The 22,294-nt window shown below is 39.1% G+C and overlaps 1 protein-coding gene across 1 annotated transcript in view; it reads right to left on the reverse strand.

Moving 5' to 3' along the window:
- Positions 1-22,294, reverse strand: part of MRAP2 (melanocortin 2 receptor accessory protein 2) — a 55,303-nt gene that overhangs the window by 16,480 nt on the left and 16,529 nt on the right. Inside the window, exon 3 of the mRNA XM_032651399.1 lies at positions 685-784. Within this exon, the coding sequence (XP_032507290.1) occupies positions 685-784 (100 nt within the window). The remainder of the gene's footprint in view (positions 1-684; positions 785-22,294) is intronic.

The following is a 22,294-nucleotide window of genomic DNA, read 5'->3' on the forward strand; positions in this document are numbered from 1 at the left end:
TTTGGATAAAAGAAAATCCACTAAAACAGTTCTGAGTGTTTTGCAAACCATAACTGACCAAATACATTGTGACATTACTCAGCGTTCTTTAAGCATCCATGTAATCATTTCCTCCATAAATTCAAAGCCCAACATGGATGTTCTTTACCACGCCATGAAAATTATATAATCCTTAATGTTTCCGTTTTATTTCGTTTCAAGGTAACTTAATGGTGAATTCAGTGACTATTGTTAATAATTAATTCAGTCGTGTATCCAGTAACAACTATTTCTCTGCTCCTCAAAACGTTTTCTAAGCTAGTTTTCATCCTATTTTTGCTATTGTCTTTTTTCACTGTTTTCAGTCTGGTGAGTCATCTAAATTCTTTTGGGAATAAGGAGAAAATACATCCCAATTAATAATACCTTCAAAATAAAAATTGAGGCTGGATCAGCAGTTAGACTACTGGAAAGGACCAAGAAACCCAGGTGCACAAGGGTTCACTTGAAAATGAGCCCCAGAGGCAAGAGGCAAAGTACCAGGAGGAAGGCAGGTCCCACACAACAGGCACTGGGTCCAGACAGCACATCCATAACCAGGGCCAACTTTCCACCCACTGGAAGCAACCCCAGCCCCGGATCCCATTTCTGTTTTTTCTGGTCCCTGTGGAGCTTAATGGACATTTAGGAACAGCCCAAACTTACTCTTGGTGTGGGGCTCCTGTCTTGGTCAGCAGAGTCAGCACGAAAAACATGAAAATCACAAAGACCGCGAGACCAATCCAAAATCCAATCACAATGGAATCTACAAGACAGTTAATACTGGGATTAGTATTTCATAGCAGCATAAAACTTAAATAATTGAGGAACCTGTGCTTTTTGATACATGAAATGAGAAAAGATGGCAACAATCTTCTGAGACAATCTTGACCCATCAGTCAAAGATTCAGGGATGAGGGAAGAGTCTGTGCCTCCGGATTTCTGTCTCAGGTACTACTAAGAGATGTCAGTCCTCCAGACTCTTGGTTTCCACATCCCAGTGGAGGAATCTAAGACAGAAAATGGGCTGTCTAGGTCCTCAAGATTCCACTGAAGTGTTTTGAGTTAGAAAATCCAGTTTTTAGCAGAAACTGCAATATGAAGTTTAAAATGACTTCTGATTCAAACCAACCCAATTTTGTATTTTCACACATGCTCCTGCTGGCATAACTCAGCTCTTCATTACATCTTGCAGAGAACATACAAATGACCTCCTGAGTGCTCTTCCTAACTTTGGCCTTTCCCTGTGCCTCATCTCTGTACAAATCTGCTTTATCATAGCTCTGATAACATTGCTCTTTTATGAAAAACGCTTCAATGAAAATAGACCTGACCTTTTTCAGATTAGAAGACATTCCATATACAAAGAACTTGTACAACGTCTGGCATCTGAGAAAAAGGTAACACACATTTGCAGGCTATTATTGTTAAAATGATCATTTTCTCCCAGTTTACCCCTACTTTAAAACTCATGTTTCCAAGTGGACTAGGGGACACTGTATCCCTGTACTTATCTGAACTCTTAGGCACAGCTTCCTAATACCCACACCTTTTCAGGGGCCTGTACCTTCACCAGCTGGAACAACTGTCCCCACGCTGGAGCTAATGGAAGTCTATCTATCCTTCAAAGCCCATTCCTTACACCATCTCCTTCACAAAGCCTAATCTCCCCAACAGATGTGCTTGCTCCCTCCTGTGAACCCCATGACATTTTTGTCTGTGCTTCTCTACATGGGTCTCTCCTTGATCCTATCATGGGTAATAGTCACTAGCGTATGTCTCTCGGATGGGGATGAGATCAGGCTGTCTACCAGAACCTGGTACCTTCCTAATAGGGTCTTAAGTCTGGGAGAGGCAACAGAGTTGAAGTATTTTACATTTTCTGATCTATTCTAAGAAGTTTACCTATGTGGCAATAAAATGAGGATACTTAGCAATTAAAAAAAAAGAGGTAAACAGAACTTATGCACTAAATGTGTTTAAAATACAAAGCATTATTCTAACTAAATTATAAGTATATAGCACTCTAACATGAAGAAATCAGATTAGTAATTTACTTCACATAATTCATACTTTCATTCTACATATACTATAGCCTAGAGGTTAACAACTTTTATTCAACAACATTTATTCAGCACTCTGGATGCAAAACTAATTTATCTTTCCCGGGGTTAAGAGTGCCAAAGAAACAGGAATTGTAGATTTTGCCTTACGATCTAATGGAAATGAGGCCTAAACAAGACATAAGGACAAGTACCAAAACAACACATGTGCACAAGTGCAACATGTAACAATAGCATCTCAGTTATGGGGGCACAGACTGCGAAGCATCATTGTGCAGATAAACAACAGCTCAATACCCTACACTTCATCAACTGCCTGCATAACAAAAGGAAATTCTACAGTGACCCACCAGAATTATAAAATCCTCAGTTGAGAATTTAATCTAGTCGTGTTGATTCATTTTCAAATCTCTTTACTAGGAAGGGGTTCTCATGAGGACAGCTTTCACACCGCCAATGGTGGCTGGATCCCTATGAGTCCTCCAGTCCCCTATCCCAGAGTGGGCAGGGATGGAGGAGAGTGCCTTTGACCCAGCCTAGTCCCTTGCCCCCGTCCTTCTAGTGACCTAGGGAGCGGATCACAAAGCAACAATAATGTGGGACCTGGGAGGGTCTCAGCCCTCAGCAAAGTCATGAGGGAACAGAGTGGGAATGAAGAGAGCTTTGGTTAGAATTTGAAAATCCCCGTGATCCAATGACATTTTCAGATGTTTTCTTGATAATGTGGTATCCAGGTTTCTCATCACAATATGCTTCTTCTCCAAAGGAAATTCTGCTTCCTCAGATTCACATTCTTCTCCAAAGGAAATTCTGCTTCCTCAGATTATTTCCATTAATTCTCCTCTACCTCATCCTGTCACATGGCCCAATCCCAGGGCACTTTCTCACCCTGAGCCCCTTTCAGAGAATATCAGAGATCTCCATCTCATCTCAGGAATAAGCAAACTCTCTTGAAGTTTTATTTATATGCCAAGTTTCACAGACATGAGCATTGCAGTAAAAGGAGGAATGCAGAGCCTCTGGTCTTCCCCAATAGCACCCTTTCTTGGAAGGAAGTCAGAACAGAGGTTTACATAGAGTGAGTGAGGCTCCAAGGAGCCCGGTTCATTAAGGAAGCCAAGAAAGCCTTCCACAGGGGGTTCTAATAGAGCCGAACAGCTACTTCTGTCCTGCCTAGAGACTGAGCTATTTGGAGACCATTATAGTAAGAGGGTAGAGCAAATTGCCCAGAGGAATTCCAAATAGGATGTGTCATAATAAAATGACTTTCCCTTAGCCTGACCTCTAATAAATGGAATGAAACAGAGCTGAAAGCTGACAGCTTGCATGGTTTTCACTGGTATGATATGTTTCTCCATGTTTTCCACTATAGGGGAGGACAAGAGCAACTATCCCATCCTATTTCCCCTCCCCTCCACCCCTCACACCAGGCAGAATGGCCATCATCAAAAAGTCTACAAACAAGACATACTGGAGAGGATGTGGAGAAAGGGGGACTCTCCTACACTGTTGGTGGGAATGTAAATTAGTGCAGCCACTATGGAGAACAGTATGGAGGTTCCTTAAAAAACCAAAAATAGAATCACCATATGATCCACTAATCCCACTCCTGGGCATATATCCAGAGAAAACCATGGTTTGAAAGGATACATGCACCCCAATGTTCATTGCATCGCTTTTTACGATAGCCAAGACGTGGAAGCAACCTAAATGTCCTTCGACAGAGGAATGGATAAAGAAGATGTGGTATATATATATATAATGGAATACTACTCAGCCATAAAAAAAGAATGAAATAATGCCATTTGCAGTACCATGGATGGACCTAGAGATGATCATATTAAGTGAAGTAAGTCAGAGAAAAACAAATATGATATCACTTACATGCGTAATCTAAAATAATGATACAAATGAACTTATTTACAAAACAGAAACAGACTCACAGACTTAGAAAACAAACTTATGGTTACCAAAGGGGAAGGGTGGGGGGAGGGATAAATTGGGAGTTTGGGATTGACATATACGCACGACTATATTTAAAATAGACAACCAACAAGGACCTACTGTATAGCACAGGGAACTCTGCTCAATATCTTGTAATAACCTAAATGGGAAAAGATTTTGAAGAAGAACAGATATATGTATATGTATAACTGAATCAGTTTGCTGTACACCTGAAACTAACACAACATTGTAAATCAACTATAGTCCAATATAAAATAAATTTTTTATTTAATTTATTTAATTTTTCTAAATGTTTGGCTGCACTATGCAGCATGTGGGATGTTAGCTCCCCAACCAGGGATTGAACCCACGCCCCTGCATTGGAAGGTGGAGCCTTAACCACTGGACTGTCAGGGAAGTCCCTAAAATAAAATTTAAAAAAGAAAAAAAGAATAAATTGTGACCTTTCCATCTCGTGGTTGTATGAAAAATGAGGGTTAATGCTTAAAGAGAGGGTTCAGGACGCCAGAGCCAGCACTGTCTTCACACCACTTCTGTTTCCTACGGTGTTAGGGTCAGTTCTGTGGTATGAATTCCTGGCAAGGAGCCAACAGTGGGGTTCTAGTATTTGTCTCTACTGTGCTCCCCATCACACGTCTTACTCTAAGCCTTCACTAGCTCTAGCTCTGTTTCCTATCTTGATGAGTCAGCTTCCTGCTGACTCATCCACGCATGTATCTGGCATTATCTGCAAGTTGGCACATGACAAAAGTACAGACTGTGGCCACCACTGATGGCTCAGAATCAGAGGATGCTCCTTTAGTCTCACCTCAACACAGCTGCCAGATTGGTCCTGCTAAAATGTAAACTCATTGACTCATAGGCTTTTGCTTCTGCTTATCTAAATGTCTCACCTAGCCAAGCCCTTCATAAATGCCCCATTTCTCTTCCTCCCTAAATTTATAACACAATTCTTGAGAGATCTGCCTGTACATACTGTCTCCAGTTCCTCTCCTCTCATTTTTTATTGAACCAATTCTAGCAGTGTTTACTCCTAACACTCTACTGAAACTGCTTTTAAGGTCATTGCCATTAATTTCTACACTGTAAATCCAAGAGTCAAGTCTCAGCCCTCGACTTACTTGACCATAATAGTAGCATGTGACACATTCCATGGTCTCATCTTTGAAACCCTTTCTTCACTTGGCTTCCAGGAAACCACAATCACACAATTTTCTTCTTACCTTTCTATAAATTCAATTCAAACTCCTTTGCTGCTTTCTTCTGAACATCCCCCAATTTCTAAATGCTAGGGTGTCCCAGGGCTCAATTCTGGGACCTCTTTAGTTTTCTAATCAATACTCATTCAACCAGCCTCTTGGGTTTGAATATGCTGATGACTCTCAAATTTATACCTTCACTGTACACCTACCTCTCCCCTCATGTCCTCTTGGAGGTCTGATGGGTCTCAGTTGAACAAGTCCAAAAATGAGCTCCTGGTGGTGCTGTTTCTCCCCATCTCAGTCAATGGCAATTCATACTGCCAGTTACTCAGATCACAAGTTTCAAATCATCCTTGGCCCTTCTCCTTCTCTTGCACCCTACTGCCAATCCACTGACAAATCCTGTCAGATCTATCTTCAAAAAGATCCAGAGTATATGTACTTCTTACCACTCCACTGCCCCCACCATGGTCCAAGTCACCTCAGCAGCTGCCTGGATTTTGGCAATAGCCCCCTGTCTGGTCTCTGCTTCCAATCTCATCCCCTTCCTTCCCCAGCTGCAGAGTGATCTTACTGAAACCCAAGCTAGGTACCACGCTTCTGCTCCAAACCCTCAAATGACTTCTCAGAGAAAATGTCCTAAGTCCTAAGTCCTTAGCTTGACCTCTAAGGCCCCAGTGCCCTCTTCCCCATCACCTGACTTTGTCTCCTGATGTTCTGCCTCTTATTTACCCCTCTGGCACCAGGCTGACCTCTTCATTGTTCCTTGTGTGTTCCATTTTGCTCTTGCCATGGAGCACTTTCTGGAATGTTCTTCCCAAAGTATCTTATAGCTCAATCTCTCACTTCCTTTAGGTCTTTTATCATTTTTCTCCTTCTCAGGAAGGCCTTCCATGGCCATTCTAGCTATACTTTCACCTCGACTCTCCACATCTCCTTTCCCTACTCTATCTTTTATCACCATCTGGCATAGTTCATCTATTTAACTTACTTATTATCTCTCTCCCAGTAAAATGCAAGATCCACATGAGAAAGTGTTTTGTCTTTTCTGTTCACTGTTGTATCTCCAGTGCTTAAAATAGTGCTGCACATAACAGGTACTCAACAAATACATGCAGAATGAATGAATGTCCATTCTGCTGGTACCCAGTGTATGCCAGATATATGTCCACTTCTGATAGATATAAGGTTTAATACCAGATCCAAAACTGAAGGCAAAATGAGAATTTACAATGACCATCAGAGGTTGTTTCTCACATGAAAGACCCTTTGGAGGTAGGAATCTTAATTTCAGCAGGCAGGAGAACTTAGTCTAACTAGAGATCTAACTATTGCTATGAAGATTCATTACAGGTCAAATAAATGAAGGTAATTGCTATGGTCATTCCTATCTTCATAAGTGCTTCCCATTGAAATGACTTGCTTTTATTCTTTTGAAACTGCACCTAACTGGCTTTGAATTTTGCTCAGCCAAACAAGGAGACACACTTGAAAGCCAGAAGTACAGCATTTTAAAGTGGAGGAAACTATACCAAGGTATACAGTACAATAGTTGACTTACTTTCCTGTATGTCTTGGGGTTTGTTCCTGAAGCTAAGGGCCTCTACTTTAATCAGATCTCTTAATCAAAACAGCAAGGACCCACCCAGGAATTTTTGGGTTTTCCTAATGGGAATGTTAAAAACAAAAGCACTCCTTATTAATGATATAGTGAGTAAAGTAAGTATGTAGTGTATCATACTTCTCCCTACATTTTGGAGGAATTTTTTTCCAGCTATAATCATTTCTAAATGTAATATGCCCCAAAGAGATTTTCAACAGTTTCTGGAAATGCACCAACCAAAACTACAGCAGCAGGCTGTTTTCTCTGCCCCTTAAACTAAGAAAAAGAGACAGGTGCAAAACGACACAAAAATAAAATCTGTGTCACCAAGCTGTAAAAGCTTGTATTACAGGGAAATATATGGCAATTTGCCCAGTCATTTTGATTTCCGCTAAAATTCTTTTTTTTTTTTAGAAGTTTATTAATTAATTAATTTATTTTGGCTGTGTTGGGTCTTCGTTTCTGTGCGAGGGCTTTCTCTAGTTGCGGCGAGCGGGGGCCACTCTTCATCGCGGTGCGCGGGCCTCTCACTATCGTGGCCTCTCTTGTTGCGGAGCACAGGCTCCAGATGCGCAGGCTCAGTAGTTGTGGCTCACGGGCCTAGTTGCTCCGCGGCATGTGGTATCTTCCCAGACCAGGGCTCAAACCCGTGTCCCCTGCATTAGCAGGCAGATTCTCAACCAGTGCGCCACCAGGGAAGCCCTCCGCTAAAATTCTTAACAGCAAGTATCCTTACCTACAGATTTTCCCAGAAAATAACAGATTAAAGAATCAAAGTAAGTTAAAGGGGGTGATTTCACACCCTGACGGCAACAGCCCTCCATCAGAAAATTGATGACAGCACATCCTAATGGATTCCATGTACTTTTTTTTTACTTCCACAAAGAACTACTGAGAAGACATCAATACAGGAATGGGCAAAAGCATTTAATTATTACTATTCACTTCAGGGGTAAATGATATGTGGTTTAGTTAACGATTTTTAAGGAACAAAAATAGAAAGCTCTTGTTCCAGGAAATTAGTAACTCCAAAGCCCTTTACAGTCCCATCGCTGGAGACCAGAGGGCAGGAACCAGCCAGGGTATCACTGCCCCTGTCCCTCTAATTGCCCAGCCAGGTGGTCTGCCACAGCCATCAGCAATCAGTAGCATCCAGGCCCCAGGACCTATACATGAAGCCCCGGCTCTTGTGGTCCTTCCTGCAATGAGGGAGTGGGAACAAAGGCTAAGCACTTTATTAGCTGGAATTGGGAGCTGACCACGATGGAGACTCAGGAGGCTCCTGAGCTCCCCTCCTCCCACAGACACATGGAATATACAGCTACATATGGAGCAATTCCCTCTGAAAGAGATCCAGAAACTATCTGAGCAACTCCTACACATCTGACAAATGATTTCCTACTCACATCCAAATGAGTAGGAAAGGCTGAGACACACTCTTGCCATTAACCCCACCCCCAGCATAGCAACATAGCCATCTGAGGTAACCCCCAACTCCCACATTCTCCCTGAGGAAGGGTTCAGACCACACATCTAGAGCCCCACTAGAGGCAGTTCAAGATGGTGGTGTAGGAAGATCCTGAATTCACCTCCTGCCACGGACACAACAAATCTACAACTACATAGGGAATACTTCCTTCTAAAAAAGACCTGAAAACTGGACAAACAGAGCCTCCACAACAAGGATAAAAAGACAGCATTGAGACAGTTAGGAGATGCAGAAACACAGTCTCACCAAAAAAAAAATCTCCACCCTGGTGCAGCGACCCACAATTGGGAGAGATCTCAAAAATACAGAACTTTTCTCTAAGGAGTGAGGTGGTCTGTGCTCTATAGCAAGCACCCCAAATCTTAGATCCTGCATAGGAGAGACAAGCCCCCAAAATGCCTGGCTTTGAAAACCAATGAGGATTACATCCAGGAAAAACACAGATCTGTAGGGAATGGAGAACCTGCTTTTTAAAGGGCTCACAGACTCCCTTGCCCCAGAATCCAGCACAAAAACACCCGTTTGAAAAGCACCTGGACTATTCATGAAGGAGACCCATTAACTAATCTTCAAGAATCTGCTGGAAAGGCAGGAACCTGCTGGGACTCTTTCTGGTGATGGATACACTGGCAGATGCCATTCTTGTGATTTCATTCTATCTTGCTAATGCCAGCACTGGTGGGTGCCATTTTGGAAGTCTCCCTCTAACCTGCTAGTGCCAGTAGGTGTGCCTCAATGAGAGCTCCACCCACCCCTGTGCTACAGCTGCATGCCACATCTGGGTTGGGCAAGACCCCTGCCCACCCCTGCACTGCAGCAGGCTGGCACATGCAGCCCATACAGGGGATGCCCCTTGAGTGCCCAGCTCTAGTGGCCAGGGCATCTGGGGCCCACAGGATTTCCTACACAAGGCCACTCCTTCAAGACTGGAGGAGGCAGCTTTTTGGCCCAATACACAGAAACAAACACAGAGAGTTACTCAAAATGAGGAGACAGAGGAATATGTCCCAAATGAAAGAACAAGACAAAACCTCAGAAAAAGACCTTAATGAAATGGAGATAAGCAATCTACCTGATAAAAAGTTCAAAGTAATGGTCATAAAGATGTTCACCGAACTTGGGAGAAGAATGGAGGAACACAGTAAGAGCTTCAACAAAGAAAGAGAACATATAAGAAAGTACTAAACAGAAGTTAAAGAGCTGAAGAATATAATAACTGAACTGAAAAACAAACTAGAGGGGTTCAACAGCAGACTGGATGAAGCAGAACACAACAGGAAGACAAAGCAATGGAACTCACTAAGACACAGGAGCAAAAACAAAAAAAAAGAATTTTAAAAAGTAAAGATATCTCAAGGGACTTTTGGAACAATGTCAAGCAGAATAACATTCACATTATAGGGGTCCAAAAGGAGGAGAAAGGGCCAGAAAGCTTATCTGAAGAAATATTAGCTGAAAACTTTCCTAGTCTGAAGAAGGAAATAGACATCCAGGTCCAGTAAGTCTAGAGAGTTCCAAATAAGATGAACCCAAAGAGATCCACACCAAGACACACCATAATTAAAATGATAAAAGGCAAAAATAAAGAGAGAATCTTAAAAGTAGCTAAAAAAAAAAAAAAACTTTACATATACAAGAGAAACCCCATAAGGCTATCAGTAAAATTTTCAGCAGAAACTTAGCAGGTGAAGGGAGTGGCATGACATATTCATAGTGCTGAAAGGAAAAAATTCCAACCAAAAGTTCTCTACCTGACAAGGTTATCATTCAGAATTGAAGAGTTTAAGAGTTTCCCAGATAAGCAAAACCTAGAGGAGTTCATCACCATTAAACTGGGCTTACAAAAAATGTTAAAGAGACTTCTTTAAGCTAAAAAGAAATGGCATTGATTAATAACATAAAAACATTGAGTAAAAATCTCACTAGAATAGGTAAGTCAGTAGTAAAGGTAATGGATCAATCACTTATAAAGCAAGAATGAAGATTAAAAGACAAAAAATAGAAAAATTAAAACTAATTAGTTAAAATATGCATAAAATAAAAAATGTAAAAGATGTCATAAATATAGATATATAGATGTATATATACACCTATACAGATGTCATAAAGATGTCAAAAAATATAAAACATGAGGGAGGGAGTAAAAAAAAAAAGTAACCTTCTGGAATGTGTTCAAATTTAAGTTGTTATCAACCTAAAACAGACCATTATATGCATAGGGTGTCATATGTAAACCATGGTAGCCACAAACAAAAATTTATAGTAAATACACAAAAGAAAGAGGAATTAACCTAAACATAACACTAAAGACAGCCATGAAACCACAAGGGAAGAGAGAAAGAGAAAAAGAAACAGAGAGGAACTACAAAAACAATCCAAAAATAATTAACAAAATGGCAATAAGTACATATCTATCAGTAATTACTTTAAATGTAAGTGGACTAAATTGTCCAATCAAAAGACACAGAGTGACTGAATGGATAAAAAAACAAGACCCATCTGGATGCTGCCTACAAGAGATCCACTTCAGAAGTAAGGACACACACAAATTAAAAGTGAAAGGATGGGGAAAGATAGTCCATGCAAATGGAAACTAAAAGAAAGCTGGTGTAGCTATATTCATATCATACAAAATAGACTTTAAAACAAAGAATGTAATAAAAGACAAAGAGGATATATATAATGATAAAGAGGTCAATGAAGCAAGAAGATGTAACACTTAAAAAATACATATGCACCCAATATAGGAGCTCCACAATACATAAAGCAAATATTAACAGGCCTAAGGAGTGAAATTAACATCAACAAACTAACAGTAGGGGACTTTAACACCCCACTTACATCAGTGGATACATCATTCAAACAAAATCAATAAAGAAACATTAGGCTTAAACGACACATTAGAGCAGACAGATTTAATAGATATATACAAAGCGTTTCATCCAAAAGCAGCAGAGTACCCATTCTCAGGTGCACATGGAACACTCTCCAGGCTAGATAACATGTTAAACAAGCCAAAAAACAAGTCTCAATAAATTCAAGAAGTTTGAAATCATATTAAGCATCTTTCCCAAACACAACGGTATAAAACTAGAAATCAAATATGGGAAGAAAATTGTAAAAACCACAAAAATGTGTAGATTAAACAACAGTTAATCTGAACAACCAATGAATCTTTGAAGAAATCAAAGGAGAAATTTTAAAATACCTAAAGATAAATGAAAACAAAAATATGACATACTAAAATCTCTAAGAGGCAGCAAAAGCGATTCTAAGAGGGAAGTTCATAGCAATACAGGCCTACCATGAGAAACAAGAAAAATCTCAAATAAACAATCTAACATTACACCTAAAGGATCTAGAAAACAAAGAACAAAGTTCAAAGTTGGCATTAGGAAGGAAATAATAAAGATCAGACCCAAAATAAATGAAAAAAATAGAAAGGATTAATGAAACTAAGAGCTGGTTCTTTGAAAAGATAAACAAAATCAACAAGCCAACAGCTAGACTAACCAAGAAAAAAAAACAGAGAAGAATCAAAGTCAGAAATGAAAGAGGAGAAATTACAACTGATACCACAGAAATAGAAAAGATTATAAGAGACTCCTAAGAACAACTATATACCAACAAATTCAACAACCTAGAAGAAATGGATGTTTCTAGAAACACACAATCTTCTAAGACTGAATTATGGAGAAATAGAAAATCTGAATAGACCAATTACTAATAAGGAGATTGAATCAGTGATTTTAAAAAACTTCCAAACAAACAAAAGTATAGGACCAGGCAACTTCACTGGTGAATTCTACGAAACATTCAAAGAAGATTTAATACCTATGCTTTTCAAACTGTTCCAAAAAAATTAAGAGGAGGAAATGTTTCCAACTCATTTTACAAGGCCATATTATCCTGATACCAAAACCAGACAAGAATACCAAGGGAAAAAAAAATCACACGCCAATATCTCTGACGAAAATAGATGCAAAAATCTTCAACAAAACATTAGCAAACTGAATTTAACATACATTAAAAAGATCATGAACAAGAGGGATTTATTTCAGGGATGCAAAAATGGTTCAGTATCTGCAAATCAATCAACATGATACACCACATTAACAGGATGAAAGATAAAAATCACATGATCATATCAATCGTTGCATAAAAAGCATTTGACAAAAGTTGACATCCATTTACAAGAACTCTCAACAAAGTGACTATATTAATAGACATTTCTCCAAAAAGACATACAGATGACCAATAGGCACATGAAAAGATGCTCAACATCACTAATTATTAGAGAGATGCAAATCAAAACTACAATGAGGTACCACCTCACACCAGTCAAAATGACCATCATTAAAAAGTCTACAAATAACAAGTGTTGAAGACGGTGTGGAGAAAAGGGAACCCTCCTACACTGTTGGTGGGAATGTAAGTTGGTGCAGCTGCTATGGAAAACAGCACAGAGGTTCCTCAGAAAACTAAAAATAGACCTACCATATGATCCAGCAACCCCACTCCTACCCAGACAAAACTACAATTCAAAAAGATACGTGCACCCCTATGTTCATAGCAGCACTATTCACAATAGCCAAGACATGGAAACAACCTAAATGTCCACTGACAGATGAATGGATAAAGAAGATGGGGTACATATATACAATGGAATATTACTCAGCCATAAAAAAGAATGAAATAATGCCATTTGCAGCAACATGGATGCAGATAGAGATGATCACACTAAGTGAAATAAGTCAGAAAGAGAAAGACAAATACTATATGATATCACATATGTGTGGAATCTAAAATATGGCACAAATGAACTTATCTACAAAGTAGAAATAGACTCACAGCTATAGAGAACAGACTTGTGGTTGCCAAGGGGGAGGGGGAAGGGAGAGGGATCAAGTTAGAGTTTGAGGTTGGTAGATGCAAACTATTACATTTTGAATGGATAAACAACAAAGTCCTACTGTATACCACAGGGAACTATATCCAATCTCCTGGGATAAACCATAATGGCAAAGAATGCATGTATGTGTATAACTGAGTCATTTTGCTATACAGCAGAGATTGGCACAACATTGTAAATCAACTATACTTTAATTTTTTTAAAAAGTATCATCTAAGTACCAAATAGAAACACCATGTTTTTCAGGGCTGTTTATAGGAAAGCAAAGCTTTTTTGGTACAACTTAATATGGCTTATAAACTTATATAATGTTCTCTTGAATGAGTTCTTGGATGCAAGTTGCTGAGATTCAATGTAACAGGATAGCATGGGGAAAAAAAGTGGGTATGGAGGAAATATACCTCAACTTAATAAAAGCCATGTATCAATATAACAAACCCACAGCTAACATCATACTCAACAGGGAAAAACTGAAAGCTCTTCCTCTAAGACCAGGAACAAGACTAGGATGCCCACACTTGTCACTTTTATTCAACATAGTATTGGAAGTCTTAGCAATTAGACAAGAAAAAGAAATAAAAAGCATCCAAACTGAAAAGGAACAAGTAAAACTTTCACTATTTGCAGCTGACATGATACTATATGTAGAAAACCCTGAAGACTCCACCAAAAAACTGTTACAACTACAAAAATGAATTCAGTAAATTTGCAGGCTGCAAACTCAATATACAGAAACTCTGGTATTTCTATACACTGATAATGAACTATCATAAGTAGAAATTACGAAAACAATTCCATTTACAATTGTATCAAAAAGAATAATATACCTAAGAATAAATTTAACCAAGGAGGTGAAAATCTCTATGCTGAAAACTGTAAGACTCTGACAAAAAAAAACCTGAAGAAGACACAAATAAATGGAAAGATATTCTGCATTCAAGGATTGGAAAAATTAACATTGCTAAAATGTCCATACTATGCAAAGCAATCTACAGATTCAATGCCATCCCTAATGAAATACCAATGACACATTTCACAGAACTAGAACAAATAATTCTAAAATTTGTATGGAACCACAAAAGATCCTGAACAGTCAAAGCAATCTTTAGAAAGAACAAACCTGGAGGAATCATACTCCCTGATTTCAAAATATACTACAAAGCTATAGTATCAAAACAGTATGATATTGGCATAAAAACAGACACACAGATCAATGAAGAACAGAGAGAGCCCAGAAATAAACCCACACATATATGGACAATTAATCTATGACAGTGGAGCCAAGGACATAGTATGGGGAAAGGACAGTCTCTTCAATAAATGATTTTGGGAAAACTGGACAGCCACATGCAAAAGAATGAAACTAGATCACTATCTTACACCATACACAAAAATTAATTCAAAATGGATTAAAGGCTTGAATATAAGACCTGAAACCATAAAATTTCTAGAAGAAAACATAGGTGGTAACCTTATTGACATCATTCTTAGTGATGTTTTTAGAGATCTGACTCCAAAGGCAAGGGAAACAAAAGCAAAATAAATAAATGGGACTACATCAAACTAAAAAGCTTCTGCACAGTGAAGGAAACCATCATCAAAACAAAAATGCAGCCTACTGAATGGGAGAAATCTGTAAATCATATATGCAAAAGGGGTTAATATAAAAAATATAGAGAACACAGACAATACAACAACAAAAAACACACACAACTCTACTAAAAAATGGGCAGAGGTTCTGAATAGACATCTTTCCAAAGAAGACATACAGATGGCCAAAAGGCACATGAAAAGATGTTCAATATCACTATTAGAGAAATTCAAATCAAAACCACTATGAGATATCACCTTACAACTGTTAGAATGGCTCTCAAGACAAGAAATAGCAAGTGTTAGAGAGGATGAGAAGAAAAGGGAACACTTGAGCGCTATGGGTAGGAATGTAAATTGGTGCAGCCACTATACAAAACAGTATGGAGATTCCTCAAAAAATTAATAGAACTACCATATGATCCAACTATTCTACTTCTAGGTATTTATCTGAAGAATATGAAAACACTAATTCGCAAAGATGTATAAACACCTATGTTCATTGCAGCATTATTTTTTTAATTTAATTTTTTTTATACAGCAGGTTCTTATTAGTTATCCATTTTATACATATTGGTGTATATATGTCAATCCCAGTCTCCCAGTTCATCCCACCTCTCCCCCCCTGCCCCGCCACTTTCCCCCCTTGGCTCTTTCACATTTTTCATCATTAGTGTATAGGAATGCAAGAGATTTCTGTGCATTAATTTTGTATCCTGCAACTTTACCAAATTTATTGATTAGCTCTAGTAGTTTTTTAGTGGCATCTTTAGGATTCTCTATGTATAGTATCATGTCATCTGCAAACAGTGACAGTTTTACTCTTCTTTTCCAATTTGTATTCCTTTTGTTTCTTTTTCTTCTCTGACTGCCGTGGCTAGGACTTCCAAAATTTTGTTGAATAATAGTGATGAGAGTGGACATGCTTGTATTGTTCCTGATCTTAGAGGAAATGCTTTCAGGTTTTCACCATTGAGAATGATGTTTACTGTGGGTTTGTCATATATGGCTTTTAATATGTTGAGGTAGGTTCCCCCTATGCCCACCTTCTGGAGAGTTTTTATCATAAATGGGTGTTGACTTTTGTCAAAAGCTTTTTCTGCATCTATTGAGATGATCATATGGTTTTTCTCCTTCAGTTTGTTAATATGGTGTATCACGTTGATTGATTTGTGTATATTGAAGAATCCTTGCATCCCTGGGATAAATCCTACTTGATCATGGTGTATGATCCTTTAATGTGTTGTTGGATTCTGTTTGCTAGTATTTTGTTGAGGATTTTTGCATCTATATTCATGAGTGATATTGGTCTGTAATTTTCTTTTTTTGTAGTATCTTTGTCTGGTTTTGGTATCAAGGTGATGGTGGCCTCATAGAATGAGTTTGGGAGTGTTCCTTCCTCTGCAATTTTTTGCAAGAGTCTAAGAAGGATGGGTGTTAGCTCTTCTCTAAATGTTTGATAGAATTCACCTGTGAAGCCATCTGGTCCTGGACTTTTGTTTGTTGGAAGATTTTTAATCACAATTTCAATTTCAATACTTGTGATTGGTCTGTTCATATTTTCTATTTCTTCCTGGTTCAGTCTTGGAAGGTTATACTTTTCTAAGAATTTGTCCATTTCTTCCAGGGTGTCCATTTTATTGGCATAGAGTTGCCTGTGGTAGTCTCTTAGGATCCTTTGTATTTCTGTGGTGTCTGTTGTAACTTCTCTTTTTTCATTTCTAATTTTAATGATTTGAGTCCTCTCCCTCTTTTTCTTGACGAGTCTGGCTAATGGTTTATCAATTTTGTTTATCTTCTCAAAGAACCAGCTCTTAGTTTTATTGATCTTTGCTTTGATTTCTTTGTTTCTTTTTCATTTATTTTGGCTCTGATCTTTATGATTTCTTTCCTTCTACTAACTTTGGGTTTTGTTTGTTCTTCTTTCTCTAGTTCTTTTAGGTGTAAGGTTAGATTGTTTATTTGAGATGTTTGTTGTTTCTTTTTTTTTTTTTTTTTTTTTGTGGTACACGGGCTTCTCACTGTTGTGACCTCTCCCGTTGCGGAGCACAGGCTCTGGACACGCAGGCTTAGTGGTCATGCTCATGGGCCTAGCCACTCCGCGGCATGTGGGATATTCCTGAACCAAGGCACGAACCCATGTCCCCTGCATCGGCAGGCAGACTCTCAACCACTGAGCCACCAGGGAAGCCCATTTGTTGTTTCTTGAGGTAGGATTGTATTGCTATAAACTTCCCTCTTAGAACTGGTTTTGCCACATCCCATAGGTTTTGGATCATCGTGTTTTCATCGTTATTTGTCTCTAGGTATTTGATTTCCTCTCTGATTTCTTCAGTGGTCTCTTGGTTATTTAGGAACGTATTGTTTAGCCTCCATGTGTTTGTGTTTTTTACGTTTTTTCCCCTGTAATTGATATCTAATCTCATAACGTTGTGGTCAGAAAAGATGCTTGATATGATTTCAATTTCCTTAAATTTACTGAGGCTTGATTTGTGACCCAAGATGTGATCTATCCTGGAGAATGTTCTCTGCGCACTTGAGAAGAAAGTGTAATCTGCTGTTTTTGGATGGAATGTCCTATAAATATCAATTAAATCTATCTGGTCTATTGTGTCATTTAAAGCTTGTGTTTCCTTATTAACTTTCTGTTTGGATGGTCTATCCATTGGTGTAAGTGAGGTGTTAAAGTTCCCCACTATTATTGTGTTACTGTCAGTTTCCTCTTTTATAGCTGTTAGCAGTTGCCTTATGTATTGAGGTGCTCCTATGTTGGATGCATATATATTTATAATTGTTATTTCTTCTTGGATTGATCCCTTGATCACTATGTAGTGTCCTTCCTTGTCTCTTGTAACATTCTTTATTTTAAAGTCTATTTTATCTGATATTGAGTATTGCTACTCCAGCTTTCTTTGGATTTCCTTTTGCATGGAATATCTTTTTCCATCCCCTCACTTTCAGTCTGTATGTGTCCCTGGGTCTGAAGTGGGTCTCTTGTAGACAGAATATATATGGGTCTTGTTTTTGTATCCATTCAGTGAGGCTGTGTCTTTTGGTTGGAGCATTTAATCCATTCACGTTTAAGGTAATTATCGATATGTATGTTCCTATGACCATCTTCTTAATTGTTTTGGCTTTGTTTTTGTAGGTCCTTTTCTTCTCTTGTGTTTCCCACTTAGAGAAATTCCTTTAGCATTTGCTCTAGAGCTGGTTTGGTGGTGCTGAATTCTGTTAGCTTTTGCTTGTCTGTAGAGCTTTTGATTTCTCCAACGAATCTGAATGAGATCCTTGCCAGGGAGAGTAACCTTGGTTGTAGGTTCTTCCCTTTCATCACTTTAAATGTCATTCCCCTCCCTTCTGGCTTGTAGAGTGTCCACTGAGAAATCAGCTGTTAACCTTATGGGAGTTCCCTTCTATGTTATTTGTTGTTTTTGCCTTGCTGCTTTCAATACTTTGTCTTTAATTTTTGCCAATTTGATTACTATGTGTCTTGGCGTGTTTCTCCTTGGGTTTATCCTCTGTGGGACTCTATGTGCTTCCTGGACTTGGGTGGTTATCTCCTTTCCCAGTTTAGGGAATTTTTGGACTATAATCTCTTCAAATATTTTCTTGGGTCCTTTATCTCTTTCTTCTCCTTCTGGGACCCCTAAAATGCGAATTTTGTTGCATTTAATGTTGTCCCAGAGGTCTCTTAGGCTGTCTTCATTTCTTTTTATTCTTTCTTCTTTATTCTGTTCTGCAGCAGTGAATTTCACTATTCTGTCTTCCAGGTCACTTATCCATTCTTCTGCCTCAGTTATTCTGCTATTGATTCCTTCTAGTGTATTTTTCATTTCAGTTACTTGTATTGTTCATCTCTGTGTGTTTGTTCTTTAATTCTTCTAGGTCTTTGTTAAACATTTCTTGCATCTTCTCGATCTTTGCCTCCATTCTTTTTCCGAGGTCCTGGATCATCTTCACTATCATTATTCTGAATTATTTTTCTGGAATGTTGCCTATCTCCACTTCATTTAGTTGTTTTTCTGGGGTTTCATCTTGTTCCTTCATCTGGTACATAGCCCTCTGTCTTTTCATCTTGTCTATCTTTCTGTGAATGTGGTTTTTGTTCCACAGGCTGCAGGATTGTAGTTCTTCTTGCTTCTGCTGTCTGCCTTCTAGTGGATGAGGCTATCTAAGAGGCTTGTGCAAGTTTCCTGATGGGAGGGACTGGTGGTGGGTAGAGCTGGCTGTTGCTCTGGTGTGCAGAGCTCAGTAAAACTTTAATCCACTTGTCTGCTGATGGGTGGGGCTGGGTTCCCTCCCTGTTGCTTGTTTGGCCTGAGGCAACCCAACACTGGAGCCTACTGGGGCTCTTTGGTGGGGCTAATGGCAGACTCTGGGAGCACTCACGCCAGGAGTACTTCCCAGAACTTCTGCTGCCAGTGTCCTTGTCCTCATGGTGAGACACAGCCACCCCCCGCCTCTGTAGGAGATGCTCCAACACTAGCAGGCATGTCTGGTTCAGTCTCTATGGGGCCACTGCTCCTTCCCCTGTGTCCTGATGCACACACTACTTTGTGTGTGCCCTCCAAGAGTGGAGTCTCTGTTTCCCCCAGTCCTGTCGAAGTCCTGCAATCAAATCCCGCCAGCCTTCAAAGTCTGATTCTCTAGTAATTCCTCCTCCCGTTGACGGACCCCCAGGTTGGGAAGCCTGACGTGGGGCTCAGAACCTTCACTCCAGTGGGTGGACTTCTGTGGTATAAGTGTTCTCCAGTTTGTGAGTCACCCACCCAGCAGTTATGGGATTTGATTTTACTGTGTTGCGCCCCTCCTACCATCTCATTGTGGCTTCTCCTTTGTCTTTGGATGTGGGGTATCTTTTTTGGTGAGTTCCAGCATCTTCCTGTCGATGACTGTTCAGCAGTTAGTTGTGATTCCAGTGCTCTCAGAAGCGGGAGTGAGAGCACATCCTTCTACTCTGCCATCTTGAACAAATCCACAGCATTATTTATAATAGCAAAGATTTGGAAATAACCTAAGGGTCCATCAATGGATGAATGGATAATGAAGATGGTACAAACACACAGAGAAAATGGAATATTACTCAGTCATAAAAAAGAATGCAATGTTGCCATTTGAGACAATAGAGATAGACCGTGAGGGTATTATGTTAAGTGAGATACACTAGAGAAAAGAAAATACACTAGAGAAAGACAAATACTGTATAATTTCACTCATATGTAGAATCTAAAACAAACAAACAAAACAAACAAAAAATTGATAGACACAGAAAACAGATCAGTGGTTATCAGAGGGGAAGGGAGTTAGGGGACAGGTGAAATGAGTAAAAGGGGTCAACTGTATGGTGATGGTGGATAACTAGACCTTTGGTGATGATCACTTTGTAGTGTACACAGATGTTAAATATAATTTTGTACACCTGACACTTACATAATGTTATGTACCAATTTTACCTCAATTAAAAATAAAAGACTCCCACTAGAGAGACAAGCCTCCTAAACATCTAGCTCTGAAAGCAGACAGGGCTTTTGTCCATGAGAATCCAAGGTTATAGCAAACAAAGGAGCAGTTCTTCATGAGCACATATGACTATCTCCCCAGGGCTCAGTGCAGAGGGAGCAGGCAAAAACACCCATTTCCCAGTCTTTCTCTGAAAGGGGTTTATCTGCTTATTTTAGAAGATGATGCCTGAGGGCCAGACTTCTAATTTATCAGGCATCTAGTGGCCAGCTGTGATCCTTCCCAGGGACCAGTGAAGCCAACAGATACTTCCCTGCCTTCTTCCTCTAGCCCACTCTAATAATAAAAAACCAAGTTGTCAGTATCTCCCTGGAAGGAGCTTTTATACAAGTCTGGCGCCCCAGCTTTTGCAGCTGCTGCCCAAGGGACTGCCTGATATCCTAGCTCTGATAGCCATGAGTCTGACAGGACTGTAGTTCTTAAAAAGCCTGACAGACCCTTCCATGGCTCTCTACCAGGCTCAGCACAGAAGGAGCAGACAAAATGCCCATTTCCCAGTTTCTCCCTGGAAAGAATTTAACTATTTACTCTGCAGCTGCTGCCTGAGGTTCTGCTTCTAATCAAACTGCATCTAGGCACTGACCACAATCCTCTCCTTCCAGACACAGACAGGTCTTGACACACCCTCAATTACTAGGAGCTACTAATACAAAGAAGTTTGCTTGAACAATCATACAAGTTTGAGAGAAAACTAAGATCTCAGGCCTGGCTGAATGACAAGGTTCATTTCCTATATAAGACCACTCTGCTAGACTGGGAGTGGTGGCTTTTTTATCTAATGCACAGAAACCAAAACAGAGAGTCAAGGAGACTGAAGAAATAGAGGAATATATTCCAAACAAAAGAATAAGATAAATCTCCAGAAACAGATCTTAGTGAGAATTCAAAATAATGGTCATAAACATAGGGGTAAGCTCCTTGACATCACTCTTAGTAATGAGTTTTTGGATTTAACGCCAAAAGCAAAGGGAACAAAGGCAAAAATAAACAAGTAGAAGTACATCAAACTAAAAAGCCTCTGCACAGCAAAGGAAATCATCGACAAAATGAAAAGGCAAATTATGGAATATGAGAAAACATTTGCAAATCACATATCTGGTAGGGGGTTAATATCCAAAATATACAAGGAACTCATACAACTCAATAGCAAAAAAAACAATGCAATTTAAAAATGGGCAAAGGGCCTGAATAGACATTTTTCCAAAGAAGATATCCAAATGGTCCACAGGTAAATGAAAATGTGGTCAACATTGCTAATCTCTAGAAAAATGCAATTCAAAACCTCAAGGAGATATCATCTCACCACTGTTAGAATGTGTTACCAAAAAGACAAGAGATAACAACTGTTGGTGAGGATGTGGAGAAAAGGGAGCCCTTGTGCATTGTGGGTAGGAATGTAACTGGTGCAGCCACTATGAAAAACAGCATGAAATTTCCTCAAGAAATTAAAAGTAGAACTACCATATCATCCAGCTTTCCCATTTCTGGATATATATCCAACGGAAATGAAAGCGTTATCTTGAAGAGGTTATCTATACTTCCATTTTCATTGTAACATTATTCACAATAGCCAAGGTATGGAAACAACCTAACTGTCTATTCATGGATGAATGGATTAATTAAATGTTATAGATAGATAGATAGATAAATAGATATTTGAGTATTATTTGGCCTTTAAGAAGAAGGAAATACTGTCATTTATGACAAGATTTGTGAAACTGGAGGGCATTATATGAAGTGAAATAAGCAAGACAGAGAAAGACAAATAGTGCATGATATCACTTATATGTAGACTCTAAAAAAAAGAAAAAAAGTCGAACTCATAGAAATAGAGTAGAAAAGTGGTTGCCAGGGGCTGGGGGATTGGGGAAATCAGGAGAGGTTGGTAAAAGAGTATAAACTTTCAGCTATAAGATGAATAAGATCTAAGGA

The sequence above is a fragment of the Phocoena sinus genome, chromosome 12 (assembly GCF_008692025.1).
Source record: "Phocoena sinus isolate mPhoSin1 chromosome 12, mPhoSin1.pri, whole genome shotgun sequence".
Lineage (NCBI taxonomy): Eukaryota > Metazoa > Chordata > Mammalia > Artiodactyla > Phocoenidae > Phocoena > Phocoena sinus.